At 30.1% G+C, this 16,947-nt stretch overlaps 1 protein-coding gene across 1 annotated transcript in view; it reads left to right on the top strand.

The window, feature by feature from the left end:
- Positions 1-16,947, top strand: part of LOC126855578 (intraflagellar transport protein 80 homolog) — a 200,653-nt gene that overhangs the window by 166,101 nt on the left and 17,605 nt on the right. Inside the window, exons 12-14 of the mRNA XM_050603381.1 lie at positions 355-526; positions 15,024-15,146; positions 15,252-15,391. Coding sequence (XP_050459338.1) covers positions 355-526; positions 15,024-15,146; positions 15,252-15,391 — 435 coding nt within the window. The remainder of the gene's footprint in view (positions 1-354; positions 527-15,023; positions 15,147-15,251; positions 15,392-16,947) is intronic.

The following is a 16,947-nucleotide window of genomic DNA, read 5'->3' as shown; positions in this document are numbered from 1 at the left end:
ATTATATTATTATTATATTAATTATATTATTAATTATTATAATTACATTATATTATTAATTGTTATAACTACAATTGTAGATATTTCTACAATTTTATTAAGAAAAAATTAATTTCAAGTTGCTTAAAAAACTCGTAGTGAAAAAATATTATAAAATAGTATAGTAATGATATGATATATACAATTTCTGTTATTTATTTTATCAAACCAAGACTGACAATCTATGTTCTTCTTGTATAGCATATAAAATCTTATGCATTACATTTAATTTTATCTTCTAATTCAATCTTATTTCCGGTTTTTATTTCCGCATTTTAAATATTCTTATAAATATATATTCTTTTTGTAACGCAGTGAATTTGGAAAACAGCCCAGCATTGTCAATGTTCGTAATGGTATGGTCATGGTAAGACGTGGAGATGGTGCTATAGTGGCTACTTCATTTTATAATTTATTTAAAAATTTATATGAACATATATCAAACAAAAGATTAAAAGAAGCGCTTTCTATTTGTCGTATAGCTCAGGTAATATCCTCGAAATAATATAATATTATTATAATATTAATTTATGTATTTATTATACATTTATATTATACATATTATAATGAAGAACATAATAAATATACAATAATTCATCAAGAGGCATAATTGTATCTTTCGCTAACAATAAATCATGTATAGCAACAGCAAAGGGGATTGTACAAGGGTTTTATACGGGGATTGTACGAGGGTTGTATACGGGGATTGTACATTCAACTGATACTCAATTGAAAGTATTTTAAATTATCAGCTTTTAATAACGACTAGATCGATAAAGTTCTTAATAGCTTAATTCATAGAGCTTGAGACTTCTTATATAATAAAAGTGTCTTTATTTCTGTATGTCCTAATAAAGATATTATGATGTAAAAATGTGTGTGTGTTGAATCTTTTTTTTAAGATTTGTTATGGTCATTGATATTGTCATTTTTTTTATATATTATTACAATTTTTGGCATAAGAGCGGTTAGAGCTATCAGTAATCCATAACGTGGTTAAGCGTGGTTTTATGTAGGAATAACTTATTTACTCTCATAAGATTAAATTTTAATTCTCACTTTATATATCTCTTAAGAAAAGAAGCTAAGGGAACATCTATCTTTGAATCGTCTCTTTATTGACAATCTTTTTATCTTTGGATTACCTAATTAGTCTAAATGCTTTCCATTTAGAAATAGTATAACATCGATATTTTTATTTTTAAAATTCTTATCTTATAAACTCAAAAATATATTATTAAAATTATGGTCGCGAATTATAAGTAATTACATATATATTTGAATCATATCGTATCTCTTAATACTCGTCGCGGAATGCTATCATATCTCTTGATGAAGTTTTTTTTTTTATTCTAAATTGCCAGTTTTTTCATATCATTACTTCTGTAAAAAACAAGTTTAAATAATATACTTATATATATATATATATATATATATATATATATATATATTTGTATATATTATATATTATATGTACATTATACATATATACACATTATATATGTATATATATATATATATATATATATTAATTTGCATAATGCTTTTTAATCTATTCTTATATATATTGCAAACACATTTCTATATAATTTTACATTGTTTGTGATGTTTTTAAATTTCTGATTTAAAATAAAAGTATAATATTTTTTATAATTATTTCTAATTCATTACTAATGGCACATTATATATATATATATATATATATATATATATATATATATATATATTATATTATATATACATGGAAAGATGTGCAGAAATGTCAATACTGGCAGGAGATTTGTTGGCAGCAGAAGGTATATTATTACAAAGCGGCTTGATTAAAGAAGCTATATATATTAACCTTAAAGTTTATAATTTTATATATGTATATATATATATATATATATATATATATATTTATATATTTATATAATACATATATTAATATATATTATATATATGTTAATACATAATATATATACTACTATGTTCAAAAAGTTTCGAGAAATTTTAAATAAAACACAAGATATCTTTCAATTGTCCAAATTGTGTCTTCTTCAAAATAGTCCCCTTCTACAGCAATACACTTATGCCAACGTTTTTTCCAATCGTCATAACACCTGTTGTAGTCTATTTCCGGAATAGTCTTCAGAACGCGTATGAGATGGTGATGATTATCGTTGTGCAAAATGAATTGTTATTCCATAATTCTGGTCGTTTTTTACGAACTTCTTCACGCAAACGATGCATAACATTCAAATAATATTCTTTATTCATTTGTTTGGCCTGTAAGAAGAAATTCATAATGCACCATACCACGGTAATCGAAGAAAGATCTTTCAGAACGTGGGTCATCTTCAACAGATTTTCTGCCTTTTTTGAACATTTTAAACCAATTGTAAATTCTTGCTTATAACAAGCAGTCATCGCCAAAACATTTCCGCATTATTTCCACAGTTTGGGCACATGAAAATTTGTTCCAAATACAAAATTTAATGCAAATTCTTTGCTCAATATGTGTTGGCATTTTAAAAATCGCTAGACAAATATTTTTTGACCTACACAAACAGCGTTTATTTATGAACGGTTCAACGTAATAACATGAAATTTGCCATGAAATAAATATCAGAGACAGTCCTATCAATCTATAAAAAAAAATTTGCCGATAAGGTTAAAGCGGCAGTTTAAATTAGAATTTCTCGAAATTTTTTGAAAGTAGTATAATGTCGCAGGGTGTTCTGCAAAGATTGTGTCAACGCTCGTGAGTGGGTAGAGCACAGTAAATTGAACAAAAAAGTTTTTTTACTATTTTGTCCTATAATGCTTTACTATTTTGTCCTATAACGCTTAATAAAGAAATTATTATTGAGTAAAGTTTAGTCAATCATCGCCGATCTTTAGCCGGATGCATGTCGGTGAGCCGCGCTGTAACAGTTGAACGCTCACGCACACTATCAGTACAGATTAATAGACAAATAGCCAAGAACCCGGGTTAAGGCGAGACCGACATTTCCGTGCTCTAATTCTCGACACACTTTGCCCCTTATTGACAAACTTTAGGTGCGAATTCAGACTAATATATCCGATTTTATTGACAGACTTTGTTCCTAAGGGCCAATTTCATCACCTTTGGTTAAGTTAACCAACAGTTAAAATCGGCAGTGTGGCAACAGAAAATAGAGGTGAAGGAAAACCAAGCATTCTTATCATTTCAGTTGCCACCCTGCTGATTTTAACCGTCGGTTAACTTAACCGTAGAAATTGGTAAGTCCGGACCGGAAATAAGTTAGCGCTGGAAGTTCATATTTTTTAATAATTAATAGTTCAAACGATTGCTCCCTAATTGCTCCGTCAGAATTCACAATTGCTCCCATTTTAAAATTAATATTTTTTTAAATATTTACAAAAAACGTAAAATAAATTATTTTTACTCAAAAATATATTTTCAATAGTTTTTTGCAATTACATCCAGCATAAAACGATTGCTCCTTAATTTCTCCATATTGCTCCATCATTATTTTCATGATTTATTGCATTTTTTATCAAAAATTAACAAATTAATCATTTCCGAAGCGACGCCGCCACCACCTATCGGCTGTCTATCTCAACTACAAGGCTCAGCCAACGGCGAGAATATTCAAACATCTCAAAAACTTTAATCAACATTTCTTATTGATTTTTTGATAAAATAATTGCTCCTTTCTTGCTCGATTATGAAATTCAAGATCACTCCACTTGTATAATTAATTCTTTATAATATTTTAATCATTTTTACTCAAAAACATATTTTCAATAGTTTTTTACAACTATATTAAGCATAAAACGATTGCTCCTTAATTACTTCATATTGCTCCATTATTATTTTTATGATTTACTACATTTTTTATCAAAAATTAACAATTCGTATGATGTTAGTCAACGTCTAACACTTTTTTTAAATAATTATGTGTGAAATAAATTGTATTTTGTTTGTAGATGATTGTAGTGCATTTATTTTTGTTTGTTAGTTCATAATTAATTTTTAATTAATTATTTAATTGTAGACCATGAAACTAGCCGATATGTACTATAAAATTACAAAAATAAATGTGAAATCGATTGTATTTCGTTTGTAGATGATTATAGTGAATTTATTTATGTTAGTTTATAATTAAATTTTAATTAATTATTTAAAGTTTGAAGTACACAAAAGTACATGCATGGACAGAAAGTACACGCGCACACACACACGGGGTGGTGCAAAGGGGGCCTTCTTCAGCCCTCCTCCCACACCCATTCCGCCAGTAGGCAGGGTGGATCTCGCTTTACAACTTACAAAGTACATGTTACATTGCACACAAAGCAAGGTCCACCGTGCCTACTGGCGGCTGGGTGCGGGAATATATTATATATACATATATAGGGTGTCTGATAATAATTGTCCCACCCATAATGTGTAGATAGGGCGGATTAAATTGAGCAGGAAAGTCATTTACCATTTTTTTTGTATAACGCTTAATAAAAGAATTATTATTGAGTAAAGTCAATTATCGCTGATCTTTAGCCGGACACACGTCGGTGAAACGCGCGCTTGGTAATGTGCGTTCACTGTCACAGCGCGGCTGCGACTATTATCAGACACCCTGTATATATTCGAATAACAGGAAAAATAACAAAAATTGAAATGGAAAATTGTTTTATATCTTTCCAAAACTAAACATAATTCTAAACATATTTTAACAAAAAATGTGGTGAAAGTTAAAAAAAAATGTTACTTGTTTTATTAAAGGATCATATATGAAATGAGAAGAGTCTCAAAAAGTTCTGACGTTTGCTTTGTGACACAAATATATACTTTAAAAAATAAGATTGAATTTTTTAGATAATTTAGACGATGACAAAACACATATATATGTAATATAATTTATTGTTTTAAATTATTGTCTAAACAAGTTCCAGAGAAGAAAATATATATTTTCGTTGCGCATGCATATTTGTTCACAAAGCATGAAAGTGATTGATTATATGTATATAATTAACAATAAATATACATTCTTGTAACATCAATTACACGAACATATTAAGATATTACTAAAACAAATTAGCAAAAATATATAAATTCCATTACAATCTTCAGAATTTTTCTCAATGATAAAGATATATATATATATATATATATATATATATATATATATATATATATATATATAAAACTCAATATTCCTGAATAAAAATATGCACAAATAAAAATTAATGCTATTTATTATATCAAATTAAATTATGTATACATACAAGTAGCATATAATGATAGTGTGAAGGGGAATTTACGACAAACTCAATATTATAGAAATCAGAAACCAGTTTTTTTAAATTCACGATCATATCGTATACAAACCAACAACAGCCATTTTTTTATAGACTAGATCAAAAATTTGCAAGTATATATTTACTATAAAGCACAAGTGTGTGTCATCCAAATATGTCATCCATTATTATCGTGTACAATTTAAAATCGATATTAATATTAACCAATAAATAAAAGTATAAATATTATTTATTATATGTTATATAATTATTTATTATATTTTTATTATTATTATTTTTATTTAATCCGTGCCTTGCGGCTTTGGATGGCTTCCAGTTTTTACAATTATTACTTGTTTTTGTATGATATGAATGTATGTATGTTGTTTTGTGTTGTGTTTTATTCTGTGATTTCACAATAAACAATAAATTGAGATTTAAAATTAACATCGAAATTAAAATTAAAATTAAAATTAAATTTAAACTTAAAAGTACAATTAAACTCCAATTAAATTTCAACTAAATTCAAAATTCAAAAATTAATACAGCTTAATATAAATTAAAATTTTTCATTAAGTCATTAAACATTACTCTAAATTAAATTGACCCTTAAATTGAAATTCGAATTAAATTAAACTGAAATTGAGATACAATAGAAGAAAATAAAATATGACATAAAATAAACAATAAAAAATATGAAATAAAATAAAATCAAATAAAATATACAATACAAATAACAAATAACTTTCAATTGTTAATATCCTGCAGTTTAAAGAAACTAAAAACTAACCAAATACAAAACTAAACTGACAAAATACAATTAACTAGTGCCGATTGTGTAACAGATGTTCAGTTTATCTAATTTTTCCAAACTATCGGGATTATCAAGATTATCGAAATTATCAAAATTGTTTGATATATTCTTCATGTTAACTAATCGTTACTTCATTTCTTTTTGGCTTTCTTTTCTTATTCTTTCTTTAGCAATTCATTCACTTTTGTATACTTTAACTATCTTTATATATTTTCCTTATATTTTGCTTTCTTTATATTATTTTTTCTTCCACGTTGGTCTTCTCTCCATTCTCCCTCTCTTTTTCCTTCTCCTTCCTAATTCTATCTATCTTTTTCATTACACAGCTTTTTCCATCTCCCTTCAAAAGTTGTTCTATTGGCATTTTATTTTTCGTGCACATTCTCTCAGCACATCTATCATATTTTCTATTCCTATTCTGTATACATATTCTTATATTCTGCATCCTATTCTTCATACTCTACATTTCTTTTCTTCCTTCTCTCTCCAGTGTTGATTTCTCCTCATTTCGTTACCACATCTAAATCTTGCTATCAGACTTCTTTCTTTCCTCTTCTTCCTCTTAAATATGCTGGTAATTCCTCCGTCATTATGTTTTTATATATTTCATTGTATTTAGACTCCTCTATTTTTATTCTTCTTTCTTCTTTTTCTTTCTTGCCTATTCTTTCCATTACTTCTTTCCATTAGCGCATTCTGTATTTTGTATTAAAATTTTTTTTTCTCTTATCTTTTGACCTTTTGAGATATCTTGCTGTTTTCTATCTCTATCTTTCTTTTTTTTATATGTGTTTTATATTCCTCAATATATTCCTCATTTTGTCTTTATTTCTCTTGATCCTCCAGATACTTCTCTCCTTTCATTGTTATATTTTTTTCTAATTGCATATATTTTCACTCTTAACATAAAGTCCAACATTTGGATTCTATGTGGATAACACTCGTTGTTCTGGTCAAACCAATGTTCAGCTGCATGCTGAACGTGTTTCACACAAATCTCAAGAAACTTTTTCTTCACATCTTTAAAATGTTAATAAATGCAATTCTTGTAGCATAAGTTCAATGCTTGAAATTCAAGAGCAACAATATTCAAAAATATATCTTGGCTTTGATAGCCATTCAACTTCAGGTCCATCTTCGTCTTCATGTTCATATTCACGTATCACTGAATATAAATCTCATTATCGTTTGATCCTTCCATCGGTTTCATATTTGTTTCACGGCAGCTGTCGCATTTAATACTTTCGTAACTGTTGTGAGCAATATACCCTGCTAAATATGCAATAGCATTTCCTTCATATGTCTCTAGTGAATTGAAGTTGTTGTTGTTGGTAATATTTATTACTAAATTGTCTGAATAGATCTGTTCTGAATATCTAATCATTTTTTCAAAAGCTGTCGCAATGAGAGCATCATCACAGTCGTCATTATCCATTTCAATTGGAAAAGTGAGTTCTTCTTGTAATGGAACATTGTTATTAGTTTCCATTTCACGGACTACCGATGTATCCTTTAACTGACCTATCCGTTAACGAAGACGCTTCTGGACAAGTTACGTTGCTTCTACCGCTTCTGTAAATACTCCACTTGATAAAATATGGCGCAACGTTAACCGTATCATTTTCGAGATGGGATTACGGTTGAATCCTCCTCGTCCTCTAATTTTGCGAATGTGTGCTCTACGGAATCCTGGTTACATAGTGCAGTGGCGAGCTTGAAGTCTGGATAATATTGTTTGATGGAACGATACAAAAATGATTGATAAAATTGCTTGCACAGTCGTAATCATTCCATTAAAGCACAGAGATCTCGACGTCTTATTGGAAGAAATACTCCACTTTGAACACCATTCAATAAAAGATGTTACTCTTCAGCCATTGTGTTAATATCTGATAATGGTCTCTTTTCTCCTTTCCAATGATTCAAATAGTATACATTCATAGTATCTATTATTTTATTCATTTTGTAAACAAAATCCACAGATGCTTTCCATGAAGTACCTTTCAATACATTACTTTGGCCTGCTGTCGATATTGGTGCAGCAAATCTTGCACTTAACATTTGAAAGGCACTTTTGACATTCATGGCTTCAAAATTATTTGGATAAAAGTGCGCATAAGTAATGTGACCCAATAAATTTAAAGTACTTACCTTTCTGTCAAATTGTCACGTTGCAAATAAGTCGTAAAAAGACATAATTACATCTCCATTCACGTCAATGCTTTTACGATCTCATTGGCTAATCAACCGCTTGATAAGATGAGGCTAATCAAAAGAAGTAAAATAAGCTTTATTGTTCAATGAGAAAAATGGCTCATGTGGTGAAATTTTCCAATTATTGAAAACTTTTCTGTTTGGTCCATCTTAGTCACATGTAATCAATTGTACATTTGCCCCTACATTTTTTAGTTTTTCTAAATATATTTCGGTGAATTGAACAATCTCATTATGCGTTGAATGTTTTCCGGTCAAAAAGTATGCCACTATTTGCCGCCAAGGATTTTCCACATTAATATTATCAAGGCAAAATAGTAAAACATGTTCCGCTGGTTCATTGCTTCGTCTCAAGGATCCGAGATCTACTAATTCTTCAATAACATTATATTTTCGGCTACATTCCTCAAATTTTTTTATTGACATCTCATCAAATTTCAAACAACAAACTGTTTGAGAAGATGGTTTGGACAAATTTTCTTAAATTTTAGAAAATATTTTCTCGCAGAATTCTGGTCGAATTTCTGTTTCAGAAATTCAATTTCTGATAGAAGATTCTGATGGAAGATTTAATCCAACCTTTCTCATTTGCGAATATTCACTTGCGGAATAATAAAACATGTGTTTTGCAAGATTTTTTCTTCTTTTGTATATTCTAATGTCCCCTTGTGTAGTTGAAGTTTTACTATGGTTCTCGCAAATGGTTTTCAACAATTCTTTCCATCCAAAAATTCATCCACACTGTGTTTGCAAACGCTCTTTTTTCGATCTTCAGTATTCAGTGATGTTGCAACATAACAATGGCATTTTTTTGTTTCCTTTTTCTTTGTATAAGAAGCTTTTTTACTCTCAAATTTTCTTTCTTTAATTTTTCGATTTCGGACAATTCATCTTTATTAATTATTTTTTTGGAGGCAGACTTCTTTTGCTGGTTTTCTTTTTGCTTTTTCAGCATGTTCACTTTCATTCCTACTTCTGCCTGAGAGCAATTATCAAGAAATAGTGGAAATGGATTTCTTTTATTGAGCCATTCACCATTTCATCATTCTGCAAAGTTATCTCCGAAATTGCAGAAAAGGTCATTTCCAGAAGGATAACACTTCTTACGTTTCGTCATTGTGACTTCTTCGTTCATTTGTGTCGTTCTTGTTGATCTCCGCAATGTCTTCCGCATCTACTTGAAACTCTGTGTAAGTATCGATTTCCATCGGAGTGTAATCTTGATTATCTGAGTAGTCAACATTTTCTTGTACAACTTCTTCAATCGTTCTGGCTTTTTCTGCAATATTATTATTATCTTCGATAGGAGAAATTATCTCAGTATCCTTAAGGATCCATGGTATAGGGTTTCTTCCAATATGCAACTTCGTACGACTTATAAAATCTTCTTTATTAAAGTGATCTGCGCATAATTCTGCTTTCTGAATTGATGCTGGGGACCACTTAAGTAAATTTTCATTATCTGTTAAGCATAATAAATCGGTTGAACTGCCTGATGTTAATAATATATTTCAATATATATATATATATATATATATATATATATATATATATATGTGTGTGTGTATAAATCTGGGATACCCTGTATATATATACAGGGTGTCCTCGACCACCCGTACACCTCTTTTCTTTCAAAAACTAAGCATTTTAAAGAAAAACATTTTGAACAAAAATTGTATGGTTTTGAGGGGAACATAAGATGGTATTCTTGGGAACTTAGATTGGTTATAATAATATAATAATATAATAATAAAAATAAGATTGGTTTGATCTTGGATGGCATCGTTAAGATCAAGTCAAGGACACCTTTAATTTCTTAAACGGAAACCCCCATTTTTATTGCATATTCTTGTAGCTTATCTCGAGTACTTTTCAAAACACTATAAAAAAATATTTTTTCATTAATAATTTTTTGAGTTATTTTGTATCTTAATCTGATATATTTTAGTATAAAATATAAAATATCTCAAAAATTATTTAATGTTTGATAATTGTATCGTAATACTTTTACAGAATAATAAGATGAATCAAATGGTGTAAAGAAAAAATAAATAATTGTTATAAAAAAAGATATTGCAAATAACTGTATACTTTTTTTTTAAAACTATTATTTTCTGTACATCATTTGATTATACAGACAAATTGTAGGAAATTTCTTCTAGTTTTTTAGTAATTTATTACATAATTATTTTTATCGGAAAATGAACCGGAAAGGAGATGTTGTCGAAAAACTATTTTTGAGCGCCATTTTTCCAATATAGCGGCGAAGATACGAGGTGGCAAAATTAAAATTCTAAAAGAGCACCTCGAAATCTATAAAACTGGTAAATATCAAAAATCCCGGAAAACTATCTAGGTAAAACTATCAAATGACGGCTATATGTAATAGAAGAATAATGTTTCAAGATTATAATTTAAGAACTAATTATAAAATGCGTTCTTTATAAATTAAACAATCTAATCTGAATTTAATTATATATGAATGCTAAATAACACTATCAAAACTTGTTACTTTTTGTAATAGCTGCAAACATAGTGTTTATTTTTTTTTTCCCGGCCAGCAGGCCCCTCTAAATCGCGGGCCACCCCGCATTGCGGGCCTTGCGAGCCCGGCAGTTACGCCTTTGCATATTTATCTATTTAGGAGTTTTAATTCCCTTTTTCAACTCAGATAACAGAGCATGTTATGACAATAACATCACATAAATCGGATAATTAGACAGATAATTAAAATTTTGATTACATATTTAATTAAAAATTATCCGATTTATGTCATGTTTGATGTTATTTTAATCGCAAAAATCTGGTTAATCCATTAAATTTTTTTTTAAATGGATAAAATGTGAAACAAGTAAAAAATTGTGCAAATTAAAAACTTGCACATTGCTTCCTCATAATTTTATTTCCTTTTTTTTTATAATATCAGTAATCGTAATTACAAATCGAAATGATATCACTTTCCGAGACTCTAAAATAGTTTTCCAACAAGATACAGTCCGTCGTATTTAAAAAAAAATTATTCTCTTTTATGTTTCGGATTATAAAGGGAAAGGATCTTGTCGTTGACTTAATAATTAAGCTTTTTCTTCGCCTTAAAATTTTCCTTCAGCTTCACAACATAAAATGTTGTGTTCATGGGTCTATCTTTAAATATCTCGTACGCATGTAACACAACTATCATTTGTGTACCATGTAAATAATAAACACTCTTTTAAAAGGAACAACAATAACTTTAATAATAACACAAAACTAAACTATACGTAAAACATTGAACAGATAATATCAATAATTATATTACAATTATAATACAAAACTAAACTATACATAAAACACTGAACAGATAATATTAAAAATAATCATACAAATACGTCTCTACGGGATTACATTTTTTGCGAGATTCTAAGATCACAGCTCTCCAATAAAATGTATGCTGTTTTTGTTTCGCATGATTTTCATAAATATCCATTACATAATGATACTTTATTAATGTAAAAATGTTTAGCCCGATATTTCAAAATTTGATGAAGTAAGAGCAATCACATCATTTTTTTTTTTTTTTAGAAAAAATGCACTTCGAAACGTTTAATGGAGCAATCAGGGCGAAGAATCTTGGTCTTCGAAACGAAAATAGCGTAGTAGAGTAAATAGCTCAAGTAGAGCGCATCTATTGTTATATATGTTTATTTTCTAAAGACTTATAGTATTATTGTAGTATTATTAATTATTTTATTGTATTACTTATGTAAATTTGTATGTAACAGTCTTTAATATGCTTAGGTGCGTACTAGGGCATCCAAACAAATTTATAAATTAAAAAATTAATTAAATTAATAATTAGTAAAAATAAATTAATAATAAAAAGCTATAAATTAAAAGCATAATTTAATTAAAATGCATGATTGTTTAAATACTTGATATTTTTGTTCTAAGAATAAGAAAAAAAGTAAAAGTAATTTATTGCAGATATTTTCTACATTATATTCAATTAAGACTAAGAAAAATTTATTTTAGAAAATTTATTCCATTGCACATCTGACATGCGAATATATCTAAAAATACTTTATTTAAAATAAAGTATTTTAAATAAATATTTTAAATAAATATAATATTATTAAATACTTTGCTGCAAATTTGCTAAGTAATGATTGAAAACGTAGTTACTGTATTGGCCGCTAACCACGGTATGCTGCTGAAACCAGTGAGAAATGCCGGTCTCGCATTAACCCGGGCCGTTGGTTATCTGTCTATTAATCTGTGCTATCAGGCGTGTGGCTCATCAACATGCATCTGGCTAAAAATCGCGGCGATGATTGACTAGATTTTATTCAATAATAATCTCTTTTCAATAATAATCTCTTTTATTAAGCGTTATAGGATAAAATGGTAAAGGACTTTTCAATTCAGTTTGATCCGCTCTATCTGCACACGAGTTTTGTCTCCATTAATCTGACAATGAGACACCCTGTATATATGTATATATACAGGATGTCCTGCAAAGATTGTGCTCGTGAGCGGGTGGAGCATAATAAACTGAATAGAAAAGTCCTTTACCATTTTGTCCTGTAACGCTTAATAAAAAAGTTATTATTAAATAAAATCTGATCAATCATCGCCGATCTTTAGCCAGGCGTACGTCAGTGAGCCGCGCGCCTGGTAGTGTGCGTGAATGTTCAGCTGTCACGGCGCGGCTCACCGACATGCGCCCGGCTAAAGATCGGCGATGATTGACCAGACTTTACTCAATAATAACTCCTTTATTAAACGTTATAGGACAAAATGGTTAAGGACTTTTCTGTCCAGTTTACTGTGCTTTACCCACTCACGAGCTTTGACACAATCTTTGCAGGACACCCTGTATATATATATATACAGAGTGTCCGGCGTCAATCGCATCACCGATAGTGTTCAGATAGAGCAGGTAAAACTGAAAAGAAAAGTCCCGTACCACTTTGCTATTTTTGCAATAATTTTCGAAAAATTAATTAAAAAAGATCGACCAATTCGCGTGAGTATAAGCGCGCAATAAAAAGGCACAATCTATTGATGTGTGGTTACTAGGACGCGAGAATTCATTGTTATATATCGCTCGTATGTAACCGTTGTCATTTGTAGAGAGTTCCTCCCAAAATTTTGTCGAGCGCCTAACGACCATAAACTTTTGGGTTGTCTTTGGGCTGTCTTTTCTCGCCACGCGCTTATAATCACGCGAATTGGTTGATCTTTTTTAATTAATTTCTCGAAAATTATTGCAAAAATAGCAAAGTGGTACGAGACTTTTCTCTTCAGTTTTACCTGCTCTATCTGCACACGATCGATGATGCGATTCGCCCAAAGACCTGATGGGAAAACCATCGCTCAAAAATCGCGGGTAAGGCAGTTTTCAAAGAAATAAGATCGATCTAAATTCCACATGTTTCATCCAATTTCTTCCAATCAAACTCTACATATTTTACACGGCATCTTCTTCATTAAATTCTTTAAGAAATAAAAATTTAAACAAATAACAAGAAATAATTAAATTTAAATTGGGCTTCGGATGTAAACCAATCTCTTCTATTGAAAAAAACAACTTTCTTATTCGATCTCAAAACGACAAATATCTAAATGCGTCTCTCTAGAACTACTTTTTTTATTGGAATGACTTAGCTCCTTAGGATGTTAGCATCCATCTGATGCATCCTCTCTTCCATTCTGCGAAGTATCTCATTCCGCTGCTGCAGTTGCGTTTCAAACTGAGCTCACTCTTGCAGACGCTTCTCGCGAAGTTGTCACATCTTTCGCAAACTGAAGAGTTACAGTTTCCAAAGTTGGTCTTAATGCCGCAGCTTGTGGTATCCTCATCTATTTCTAGCCCTGCGATACGGAGCGGTGTCGCAGCTCGAAATCTTTTGCGTGTTGACAATCCAGCTAAATCTTGCTGTTCAAATGTAGCCATAGCTCGTTGTGCGTTTTCTATCCCGGCTTATTCTATTCAAGCCTCCTAAATGTTACGTTCACGTGATGACTTCGATATTTATCAAAACGCGCATGACACAACCGGCACTCGTGATTTGCATTGTAATAAAAGAACAACACAAATGGCACTCGCGCTCTGCGTCGTAATATAAGAACATTTTATTAAAATAAAACAAAAAATTATAATATCAGCACAGAACACAGAACACACAACAGATTATTTTGTTAATAACAAATAATCAATACGTCTGCTCGGAATCACGATCGTCACGAGATTAAGATGTCGGCTGTTTTCTAAACAAATCTCTTAACGGCGTGTTAGAGGATGATCTCCCAGAAACGAATACAACAATTTCAAGATTAGTTGCCACAAATGACTCGCAGGGACAAAATACACAGAGACGGACGTAACAATATATATATATATATATATATATATATATATATATATATATATATATATATATATATTTTATGTGCCATTAGTAATGAATTGTAATGAATTAATAACACTGTATATAGTTTTAATATTTATAAATAATTGATATTTTTTATTACTTTAAAAAATTTTTGTAAAAGTAAGAAAAATTGTGTATGTCTGTGTTTTATATGATTTCATATCATTTTTTTTTTATTTAGTGCACGTTAATATTTCCTAATAAAATTTTAATATATATTTAAAAATTATCTAATCAAATTACATAAAATAATTTTATAAATAATATATTGTTATCAGAATGAAATATTGTGGACTTGTATGGCTATCATGGCAATTGATAATAAAGAACTTCATGCTGCGGAAGAAGCTTACGCAGCGATAGGTAGATTTGATACAGTAGATTATATCAAATACATTAAGGTAAAATAAAATAACTGTTTTTATATTATTCGCTTTTATATTTGCATTATTTTGTCAAATTTATTAAAATGAACTCCAAATAATTAAATTGCATGAAATTTGCAGAATTTGCCTAATACTACGGAAAGATATGCAGAAATGGCACTACTGGCAGGAGATTTGTTGGCAGCAGAAGGTATATTATTACAGAGCAGCCTGATTAAAGAAGCTATACATATTAACCTTGAAGTTTATAATTGGAATAGGTATGTTAAAGACTGCAAAATAAAATATGCGATTTACAATGGAACCTTGAAATAATATACTATACAAGACTCTGGTCTACTGCGGCGCAGTTAAATCCTCATTATCGTTAAATCCATGCAAATTTGTGTCAATTTTCAAAAAAGATAAGCTCGATTGCGACAAAGTGCGGAGCTAGTAAAAATTGTATTTCTTAAATCTTCTCAAATATGCTTTAAGTAACTGCAACTTATCATACAAACATAGCACAATACAGCACAATAAATTAAAAACTCGAAAAATGCGGGCTTGATACAAATCTCGTTTTTTTTTTAAATATAGTTTCAATTATTGAAACTATGAAATAACAAATTATTTAAACAATTGTGAATTTATAAACGTAGCACAATGCAGTACAATTAACAAAAATACAAAATTTAAAAAGTACGGAGCTAACTTCACATAAGTTAAATTCAAAACCGCGTGAAACATGCACAAATACATTTTTTTTAAGTACGTCGCCAAGAGAAAACATTGCGTCCATAGATCTATATGCTTGGATCCATTAACCCCAGGAATGGCCTAGTGCGTATAAAAAAATGCTATTTCCTATATCAAAAAGTACTATTTCGAGATTTTATTGTACAATTATTTAAAACGCAAACACACACATTTCCGCACATAATGTGTTATGTTTTTCTTTAAATATTATAAAATTATTATACTATATATCCTAACCGGGCGATACAGAGGTCCCGCGCATTCGAGTTGCAATCTAAATTACAAGGATACCTACGTAGTAGGAATACTATGAGAGTTCTAACTATGGTCCTCTGAGAGGGGTGCGGGTCGAAGGGAAACCGCGCGGGGAACTTGTGGGCGCGAGGGATATGACGTCGCGCAGGCAGGGGACACTTATCGCGGGCAGAGGCGCTTATCGCAGGAGCGGACATATTTCAAAGACGAGTGCCGATGTCCAGCTGCTATATTTATTGTAAACAAATAGCATCTATTACACGTGCGGTATAAAGGGAATTTTTTTCTAGGAAGAGCCGAAGAGACACTTATCGTGGGAGCGGGACATGTTTAAACAGGCGCATATATACAAAGGCGAGCGCCGATGTCCGGCTGCTTTATAAGCATTATAAACAAATAGCGTATATTGCACGTGCGGTCTGGACGTTGAAAATTTTTTTCCTAAAAAGAACTTTATTGGCGCAGATATAAACAAAAGACGAGAAAAGGAAAGAAGGAGACGTACAAATAAGTTTAAACCAGCGCATGTATACAAAGACGAACGCCGATGTCCGGCTGCTATAATTTATAAATAAACAAAATAAACGTTTCATCTTTACGAACTTTCGAACGTTAGAAACTTCTAAAATCGCGTGGACGCGAAGATAAACAGATAGATCGGATATTCGATCTCTAAGGTCTACACAGCAGACTTAGGAATTTCTAAACAAAAGATAAGGAGAAGAACGACGCATTCACAGATGATCTGTAGCCGAATGGAACATATAACGAAGAACGAAGGACGTCAAAACCGCAGTATACGATTTGAGACGGTATACATCGG

The sequence above is a fragment of the Cataglyphis hispanica genome, chromosome 16 (genome assembly GCF_021464435.1).
Source record: "Cataglyphis hispanica isolate Lineage 1 chromosome 16, ULB_Chis1_1.0, whole genome shotgun sequence".
Classification (NCBI taxonomy): domain Eukaryota; kingdom Metazoa; phylum Arthropoda; class Insecta; order Hymenoptera; family Formicidae; genus Cataglyphis; species Cataglyphis hispanica.
This window is presented reverse-complemented; position numbering and strand designations above follow the sequence as displayed.